The sequence below is a fragment of the Styela clava genome, chromosome 10 (genome assembly GCF_964204865.1).
Source record: "Styela clava chromosome 10, kaStyClav1.hap1.2, whole genome shotgun sequence".
Lineage (NCBI taxonomy): Eukaryota > Metazoa > Chordata > Ascidiacea > Stolidobranchia > Styelidae > Styela > Styela clava.
Genome location: NC_135259.1, coordinates 21,589,766 through 21,600,084, shown reverse-complemented (window position 1 = coordinate 21,600,084; position 10,319 = coordinate 21,589,766). Strand labels below are relative to the sequence as shown.

Here is a 10,319-nt window from a genome sequence, read left to right as displayed (position 1 = left end):
TCCAACACCTGATTGCTACTGTCTAATCTCGCAGAGGCGAGTTTTCGGGCGATAATGGTAATTTATATGCCGGCCTTTGATATTAATCAATGAATAATTGCCCTGCGGGATTCGCTGGTCCGAATCCCACCGGGGTGATCATGATCACTCGTACCACACAAAAAACGCGTTTTGTACAAACAGCATGTAAAATGAAGTGAAAATGACGCTTCCGGGTAAAGGTTGATAATGTTCGAGTGCGCGAGGGTTTCTGGACTCTTTGTCTTTACAGTGTGGTTCGGTAACGGCTTCCAACCAAACCCATACATCTAGCTAGGATAGGAAAGGATTTTACATATTTGACCCCGGGGAGAGGGAAGCCCTACCACGGCCACTCGTCCGGTTACCAATCAATGTCGGGTATGGGATTAGTTTGCCAGTTATTTTCTGTTTTCAGACACAAGGACTTGTTGGCCGAGCCGAACTAACTAAAACGATAGACTGTAAAGACATCAGCTTTTACATCATACGGTCGGACGGCCTCCTTTAGGTTTTCGAATCCTCGCCCGGTGTTCCGTCATTCTAGGCACTGTGGCGGAGTTAAAAATGATTTATCTAATCAATACACGAGTAAATATAAACTCACCCATAGAAGTAAGATCCTGACCTGATGAAAAAATGAAACGTATGTTGCCGGTAGCCTACTTGAATAAACAGCTTGCGTCGCAGGCAGTGTTGTATCCGATTAAACATTCAAACCTCTAACGACATTGTAAATGAACTAGAGAATTGTTACCCGAATTTTTTCATCATTTCTAGCCTGAATAATGGCTATCACAAACATCCAGCTTACAGCGTGGCTTTCACAACAGATGCTTCTGGCTCCTTTGGTTATTTCCGAAATAATGGCCAATAAGCAATTGGTTGACGGTGATGTAACAATTGATTTTTCTCCAACCTTTTTTCACGCGGACAGAAGAAAAGATTGGCACAGTTCCGCGGTTTTCTAACCTTTTTGTTAGTTTTTAGTTGTGTTTGCTAAATTCAAGTATATATGTATTCAGACTGTCTCCCGAGGAGTTTTACATTAGTTGCAATATCAGTTTAGTCAGTCAAGATCAGCTATCTCTTAATATATTTCATTTTGAACAGGTCCATGGCGCAAAATGTAACAGCTCATAGGACAAACACGCAGGACGGAAATTTAAGAAAGTTGTCAAATCTCTAAATGAAGTTCGGAAAATGAGACATAAAGATACTACATAGACCATTTCATCTTGTGAAATAGAATGTAGGTGAAAACAACTCACTCGTCAACTGGACTTTAAACTAGGTACCTGAACTATAGCTTTAGGCAGATACAAAAATGTTTCTCTAATAAATCCTAAATGATTTTTTTAAGAAATAGTATTTTTTTATCATTCGAAACGATTTTTTATGGCATTCGCTGAAATGACTATTTTTGGTCGCGAAACGCATGACTGGGTCAACGATTCGTCGTTATAGCGACTTCACAAGTCCCGACCATTCCTTTTGGTAGTTTCGGTCAGAAATTGTCTTCATTTTGGGCTGTTTTGCTATTATTGGATTTGTCGAAAACTAGGAAACGAACTTGAACATTGGAAGTTTTCAAAGGCTAGTTAAATATGGCGACTGAAACTAAGAAAGCTCACCTAGGGATTCCGGAGGCAGAGTTTGTGGTAAGTCATAAGTTTGCCTGTCTCCAGGTCTCAGTGCAGCAGTGTCTGTCCGGCGCGGCGGTGTGGCTCAACGGGCTACGCGTTAGGAATACGCTCGCCACCGCACCTCTAATTACTCTGCGTGGGTTCGCAGGTTCGAATCCCATGCAGGGATGGTTATGTGCGAGAGGATTGCTGGACTCCTCGCCGTCGTTGGGTGGTTCACATAACCGCTGGTCGGTTACGGCTTCCTCCACCACCAAGTCCATGCTTCCGAAAACAAACAATACAGTAAAAACTAATCCCATACCCGACTTGGAATGGTAACCGGACGAGAGGCCGTGGTTCGCCATATGGATAAGCCGTCTTATCGGCTTTCCTCTCCCCCGGGATAAATATGTAAATCCTATCCTATCCTTGCCGTCGTTGGGTGGTTCACGTAACCGCTGGTCGGTTACGGCTTCCTCCACCACCAAGTCCATGCTTCCGAAAACAAACAATACAGTAAAACTAATCCCATACCCGACTTGGAATGGTAATCGGACGAGAGGCCGTGGTTCGCCATATAGATAAGCCGTCTTATCGGCTTTCCTCTCTCCCGGGATAAATATGTAAATCCTATCCTAACATAATAATCAGACGAGAATATCGGTCAGAGACCAAAGACATATCGATCGAAACTGCGGATTCGATTCATGACCTTATAGTGACATCGAGTGTCCCCTCACTAATTAATTAATAAGTCGCTAATTATACGACATAATTCATCCAAAATCTATAGACTTTTGGTCTGAGGTAGGATGAACGCACATGCAAAATTTGGAGCTGATTCAACCACACCTTCGTGAGATATCGCGTGCATCTAACAGACAGACAGACAAATACCTTAACATACCTTAACATCAACATACTTACCGATCTAAAGGTCGATAAGTCATAACGTGATCCATTAACGTTAAAAAAATATTGATCTGGTTCTGCGGTTCTCAATTCATACAGTTTACAGACTGCTGGACTAGTAACGTTTTGAAACAAATTTTGCCAACTTAGAGACTGGTAGACCTTCAAACTAAATTACAAAAGTTGTAAACACAAAACAAATTCTTAAATTGTCTCTTGTCCCATTACTGCATTACCAGTTCATTCTGCCCAGACTGGATTCCATGGCAGATGCACGCCCGAGGGCGCTAGCGCTCCACAAAAATGCACGCGAGCGAATTCAATTTTGCACGCCGAAAATTTGCAATTGCTCATCAATGTAAATCGGTTGAAATAGTTTTTAAATCAATAATCTAGTAATATAAAGATGCCAAAAAATTATAACTTTACAATTGTCGACTAATACTTGCTTGCAAGATTTGGCCTGATCGAAAAATGCGAAGCAAAAATCACCATATCGTGTTGAATGATAGGAATCCCGTGAGAAAAATCGCCTCCTCACCGACGCTGGCCAGTTATGGCTCTGATTCAGCGTATTTTTAATACAATAATTTTACACGGATGTACTGAACAGTACCGGTATCTAAAGTCGCTCAAACACTCTCAAAATTAGTGACAAAATATAGAAATGATGTTTTGGGGGTCAAAGGTCAAACGTCCATTTTTGCTATGATCCAACTTATTTTTACGCGGATGTATTGAGAGGTATCTTAGTTCGAAATCAGTTTAGCGGGCGCAGTTGTTTTGCACGCCGTGAGCTATAATTGCACGCCAGAAATTCTTATTTGCACGCGGGAATTTCTGATTGCACGCCCGATTTCTCGTTCGAAAAGGCCATGAAATCCAGACTGGCATTCTGCCAGTTGCCGGTATTAGTTTCAGATGCATGGGGTGGCTGGTGGAAGAAGCCATACCTGACCAGTCTGCCAGTAGTTATGTGAACTGCCCATATGATGGCAAGGAATCAAGACATCCTGTTTATCTTGCGTTAAGTTAGCTTATTGCCCAGGCTGAAAAATTGACTCAGCTCGACCGTGTGGGCATCATGCTAAGTGTTAAAAATACGCTCGTCACAGCAGCTCTAATTACCCTGTGGTAATAATTCTGTGCGAGAGAATTGCTGGACTCCTCACTCCGTGGCAGCATGGGGGGTTCACGTAATCGCTGGCTGGTTGGCTGGTCCTGCCTTCCTCCACCATCAAGTCCATCTGAAAACAAATAACTGACTAACTAACCCCATACCCGACATGGACTGGTAATCTCGCCAAAGGCTGTGGTTCGCCAAATGATTGAGCCGTCTTTTTAACTTTCTTCTCTTCTGGGACAAATATATTAATCCTATCACCTGACCATTTTCAGATTTTACATCCATGACCTTTATTTAAACATTGCTCTTTTGTTTTTAGGAAGATGTAGACAAATTCATGGCAGAAGAGCCTGATTCCTCAGCACAGGTAACAGTAAGCTATGGTTGTATGGTTGATTGAACTGACACCTATCTTACTACCACTCTCTCCGCATTTATGTTAGTGGATTCATTCACTGATTGCGCACGATAGCAGATACTGTCTGACTGTAGCAAGAACTCTATGAACTCGGCTCTCGTGTAGTTTCGTACCCATAGTACTTCTATTGGGTGTATTATAACCGTTTCTGATTTCCTTGTTTATTCCCGTAACAATTACAAATCAGCCATAAGTTAACAATGACATAACAATTGGAATTTATGTCGCCACTCAGACACTTCTTTCGCTCAGACAGATATTCAAACGTGGTTGTAAACATTGCCTTTTTTTGGTTTTGCGTGTAAGTAAAATGATAATCCCATTAATTTCCATCATGCGAACATAACAGAGATATGTCACTGTGCTATGACCTCCCCTCCACTTCAAAGGTATTACAGCACGCTCAATTATCCATTTCTTGATTATTTCAGGGGGCTTTGAAAAAACTTGAGGAACGTTACCAGAAATACAAGATGATGGAGATGTCGTTGAATCATAAGAAAGAGAAATTGAAGAATCAGATTCCTGAGATCAAAACAACTTTAGATATTGTGAAGCATTTGAATGATATTAAAGTGAGATCTTCATTTTGGACTTTCCTGTTATTTCCCCAAAATTAATTTTTATTGTAAGTTAGAATAAGATTTAAATATATTTATTTTTTGGGAGAGAAAAGACGATAAGAAGGCTAAATCATATGGCGACCTATGATCTCTCGTCCGGGTACCATTTCATGACAGGTATGGGTTTAGTTAGGTAGTTATTTGTTTTCGGAGGCATGGACTTGATGATGAAGGAAGCTGTAACCGACCAGCGGGCACGTTGATCACCCTTAGAAGTATCGTCACATTGGATTCTTACCTGCGAACCCATGTAGGGTAATCAGCAATTTTAGCATGATGTGGCCCCCCGCTGAGTTGGGGTGATGGCCAGTGTTTCCCAATGAGTGGGTCGCGAAGGACAAACACTGAAATACAGAAAACTACTGGAAGGCTTTTTAATGCATCCTTGCCTAATCCGTTTTGAAGTTATTTGTTTTCGGATGTTGGACTTGATGAATAAGCAAGCCGAAAATAACAAGCGCAATACCAAGTAATACCAAGCGCAAATAATAACTAAATATCCGCATTCAAGAAGATAAGTCCCTGATTGGGAAACACTGATATAAAGCTTTATTACTTATCGATTTTAATCGGTAAGTATGTTGATACGTATTTGTATGTCTGTATGTTTGTCTGTTAGATGCATGCGATATCTCACGAAAGCAAGATTGAATCTGCTCCAGATTTTGCATGTGCATTCATCTTATCTCGGACCAGAATCCTATTGATTTTGGCGAATTATGTCGTATAATTAGCGAGTTATCAATCAATTATTGATATAGTGATCTAGATTTTTGTAAAGCGAGAGAATTTTGAGACCCCCCGAGTGTGTGTGTGTGCGATGCGCAGTGCGCAAGTTACAAGAGCGGATGAATCGAAACTGCAGTTTGTGTTTTGGGGGATCCCCTAACTATCGATCGATAAGTCTTCGGTTTCCAACCGATATTCTCGTTTAAGTGTTATTTCAATAAAAATTCACTGATTTACAGGACAAAGATGAATCAATGGAAACTCATTTCCTACTTTCTGGTTCTCTCAGAGCAAAAGCAACAATACCACCCACAAAGGATGTCTGCCTATGGCTTGGAGTAAGTATATAGCTTGCATGTTTATCTGGGAGGGTTATGGTGGGTTTTTATTACTTATCGACATACAGGTATTTGCTTGTCTGTTAGATGAACGCGATATCTCAAGAAGGCGAGGTTGAATCTGCTCCAAATTTTGCATGTGCATTCATCATGTCTCTGACGAGAAGCCTAAAGTATGTCGATAGGTATTTGCCTGTCTGTTAGATGAACGCGATATCTCAAGAAGGCGAGGTTGAATTTGCTCCGAATTTTGCATGTGCATTCATCATATCTCGGACCAGAAGCCTATCTATTTTGGATGAATTATGTCGTATAATTAGCGAGTTATTGATTTATTAGTGATGGGACACGTGGTGTCGCTATAGAGTTATGAATCGAAATCGCAGTTTCGATCGATAAGTATTCGGCCTCCGACCGATATTCTCGTTATTTCTGTAATAATCATCTGGGCCAGGGGTCGGCAAACTACGGCCCGTGGGCCGGATCCGCTCGGAGCAATATTATAATCCGGCCCGCGACGCTTCACTGAATTATATTAACAAAACAGCTGTATTGACGATTATATTCTTTACGTGACAGAATTTGTTTTGAGACACTAAAATGTATTATAACCTAACAAGTATATAATTCACAATCACTCAGTTTAATGAGCCTATAATTGATTATAATTAGACAAATGGCAACAGAGCGAAAGAAAGTTGATGCTGAATGCAATTGGTTTAATGACGCAAAAAATATTCAAATGATCAGTCTTCTCGCACTGCTTGAAATTTAACTGAAATCTGTGTGAAAAAATGTGATTCATTGGCCATTCCTTCGGATTTTAAATTTCTAAAAATATGTACGGCCCGCCAATGACAAAAGTTTGCCGACCCCTGATCTGGGCACACATAATAAACTACTTAATCTTTACAAAAGCGGAGTGCGCATTGCGTATAAAGCTAGATAATGATCCATTAACCTATTCCGAGCGGTGGGCACGTATACGTACCCACGACAAAAGTCACTAGATTGCGGCGGGTACGTTGATGTACTTCACTGTTTTATTTAGCAATGGGTCGCAAACTGTTGGTCTAGTTTTTCCGGGTTTTAGTTTATTGATAAGAAGTCTTCTTCGAGATTAACATAAGCGACGGTAAATCTCGCTTTGGTTTACGCCGGGAATTTTATTTGCGGCGAACGAGGGAGTGTTTTTGAAATTTATGCAAATTTCAGTGTTTTTTGGGTGGTAATAGAAGACATATTATCCCTTCCATCTACCAAAGTATTTTGAGTTAGATCACGAAATTGCTACAGCAATATTATGCTATTGTTTGCCAACCACAAAGGATTTAGGATTTAGCAAATATTTCTATTTTTTATCACGGTTTGAAGTTTCAACTCCTAAGCAAAAAAAAAAGGCTTTTTTTTTATATCCGGTTTGTGACTCAGACGACCACTTTTAAAAAAACTTGCCAATTGCAAGCTCTTTAAATAAGCTTTCCAACGAGCCGTCAGTTGGCAGCAGAGGATCATTAGTTTTTCGTTAGTTGATCGATTAGTTGTGGGGGTACAAATGCATAAAATCGGCGTAGCAAATACGATTATTTAATAAAAAATAAAAATGGAAAGGGTTAAAGACCAAACAAATAAAGTAGTCTCATGCATAAGGAGGGAGGGAATGAGGAATTCCAAAATGGGCAAAAGAGAGAAATTTTTTTAGTATGGAAGAGTGTTGAGCCAACTATGTTAGCAATGCTACCCGTAATCACAAAGAAAAGTTTTTCTCCCAAAATATTTTTATTCCTCCCCGTTTGGGAGCACTGATTTGAAATGAGATTTACATGTTTATCCCAGGGGAAAGGAAAATCGATAAGACGGCTCAATCATATGGCGAACCACGGCCTCTCGTCCGGTTACAAGCCCATGTCGGGTATGGGATTAGTTGCCAGATATTTGTTTCATAAGCATGGACTTTCATTTAACGAATCTCTAATCTTTTTCAGGCCAATGTCATGCTCAACTACTCGGTGGAAGACGCTTACGATCTTCTGAACAACAATTTAAAAACTGCTGTCAAAAACCTTGATTCCGTAAACGACGATTTAGATTATTTACGTGACCAGTGCACAACGACAGAAGTTAGCATGGCTCGGGTTTACAATTGGGACGTAATGAAGAGAAAATCCCTCAATCAAGGGACAGTAACCGCCAAATAAAGACTGATTGTAATCGAAGTCATTGTTAAATTGAGCTATGACAAAATTCAAATTCTATTCCTGTGAATTTCGGCACTCCCGTAGTATGTGTACCAGGTTGCACTATAATTTTATCCCGATTTCCCTTATTTAAGTTCTTTTCCGAATTCGGGGACTGTCTGTGTTAGCCAAGTGAATATAGTCTCTGCCCATAGGCTTCAGTCCCTTTACACAACTTGATGTTAAGTAGGCGAACAAAATTAGTTACCTCCATATAGTACATACACTTCTGCTGGAGTGCGGGAATTTCTGCTTTTGAATTCATTCAAGATTTCCTAGTTTTGCAGTGATTATATATACGACTCTGAAGTTTAGATTTCTTCAAATATTTGAACATATTTTTCATATAACCTTGTCTCAAGTAAAATAAGGAAAATCGGAATAAAATTATAGCTTAACCCTAACCTGGTACACATACTATGGGAGTACCATAATCTCTTTATAAAGGGGCGGCTGGCATCTTTGTTGAGTAAAAAGTTCAATTTAATGATTTCTGCTATTTGTGAATTGATCAATATTTGACATTTCAATTAATTAGTGTAATGCCAATATTTTGTTTGTAAACTTCAACATTATTACTCCAAACTACATTGTCCGTCCCGTCTTGAAACATTTAACCTCTGAAACAAAGTTTGGTACTCCTGTAGTATGTGTACCAGGTTAGGCCATAATTTTATTCCAATATTCCAGTTTTATTACGAGTTCGGGGACCTGCCCATAGCTATCAGTCCCTTTACACAACTTGATGTAAAGTCGGCGAACAAAATTAGTCACCTCCATATTGGTACACATTCTTATGGAGCGCTCAAAGCTTATCCTATCCCTGGTCTATGTGGTCAAAGTCTATATATTAGAAATATTGTGAGGAGGACTTCCGTCCTTGTCCATGTATAATTGCGTCTTTAAATTTATCAAAATCATGGATGTTTCTCCGACCTTTGACCATGGAAAATTCAGCCTATACTTCACTATTCCAAATTTTTTTGCTTATTTTGATAGTGTTTCGGAGAGCGCTCACAAACTGGTTTACATGTTCATGACCACCTTTTTTATTAAAAACATTTAACCATGTGACGCTAACAAGTACTGATAGCGAGTCTATTAAAGCCTTTTAGCAGCCAATTTTTGATTATTGTAACTAATCCGAAGTTCATGGGAAGACTGAAATTCAAGTTTTTTGATTTACAACAAATTTTTGAAACTGAATTAAAACAGATAACACACAAAACCACGAATACGATGCTAAAATGCAATTCTCATGTCATTCTTGACTTATTGGTGATTGGTCGATGTTAGGGAAATAAACATGGAAATCGAGACTCTGGGAAGCATCCATTGTCTTAAGATTTTTTCGAAGCATTTGCCTCTGGGCTATGTTTCCTTTCTAAAATTATTAAGGCTTTGAGGATATCCAGCCTTTTCATAAAAATCCTCACTTGCTGTGTTTTATAAATAAAAAATGTATGCATGTCAAATATGTTTGAGGTTATCAACACAATGCCTTAGTAGGAACTAGTTGGATTTTGTGTTTTTCCCCATAAGACAGGTGTGTGCAACCTTTGATACAGGAGATCCACTGGGTTAATCCGCGTGTCACAGTTTCATTTAACATCGGCTTTCTAGTAGTTTCAGGCACAAAGAAGTAGGGCGTTGTAACGTCAAGGCATATTAGACTCGTGTATAGGTTTGGAATTATTTGCACGTACCAGTTGAACTAAATTAAAAACTACCATTCAAAGTTGCACACCCCTCTCACAAGAGAAGGAAGTTGGCTTAATAAAATAGTTGGACTTAGCTATGTACAGTGATATTCCCACCACCTTCCTACAGGAAGTGAACACCCCTCCTAAATTTCGAACAATTTTGAGGTGCGATTCCACTCTGATTCCTAACTCAAGTATAATTGTATCTAAATATATAGAATATGACAGTGTAGAGCAGATCATTTGCCAAAAACGACACATTTTTATAAGTTACAAATAATTTTTTCGCTAAACACCCCCTAAATTTCTTAACAACCCCCCCCCCCCCCCCCCCAAAAAATAAAAAGCTGAGAAACATACTGGCTATGTACAGTAGGTATTGCAGAATACATGTCTCTAGTTTAAATCCTGTGACAATCATCTCACTCAGGATATGATGAATTAAAAGCAATGCCAAACGCGGGAGAGATTTAGGTGATCTCAGAAATGGTAGTCCCTTTGTCAAGGGGTCAGCAACCTACGACCCGTGGGCCATATCCAGCTTGTGGAGTGAATTAATCTGGCCCTGCGGTCCTTCACCGAAATTT

General features: G+C 39.7%; 1 protein-coding gene across 1 annotated transcript; it reads left to right on the top strand.

Moving 5' to 3' along the window:
* Nucleotides 1-1,492: 1,492 nt before the first annotated feature.
* On the top strand, nucleotides 1,493-9,501 carry LOC120337981 (prefoldin subunit 3-like). The gene is made up of 5 exons (XM_039405887.2): nucleotides 1,493-1,679; nucleotides 4,004-4,051; nucleotides 4,534-4,677; nucleotides 5,694-5,792; nucleotides 7,778-9,501. The coding sequence occupies exons 1-5, from the start codon at nucleotides 1,626-1,628 to the stop codon at nucleotides 7,988-7,990; spliced, it is 558 nt and encodes a 185-aa protein (XP_039261821.2). The 5' UTR covers nucleotides 1,493-1,625; the 3' UTR covers nucleotides 7,991-9,501.
* Nucleotides 9,502-10,319: the final 818 nt, after the last annotated feature.

Excerpts from the sequence above, each read along its gene's own strand:
- LOC120337981 (XM_039405887.2), top strand. The coding sequence starts at position 1,626 with ATGGCGACTGAAACTAAGAAAGCTCACCTAGGGATTCCGGAGGCAGAG. Across the intron at positions 1,680-4,003 it reads TTCCGGAGGCAGAGTTTGTG|GAAGATGTAGACAAATTCAT; the intron begins GTAAGTCATAAG and ends TTTTGTTTTTAG. Across the intron at positions 4,678-5,693 it reads AGCATTTGAATGATATTAAA|GACAAAGATGAATCAATGGA; the intron begins GTGAGATCTTCA and ends ACTGATTTACAG.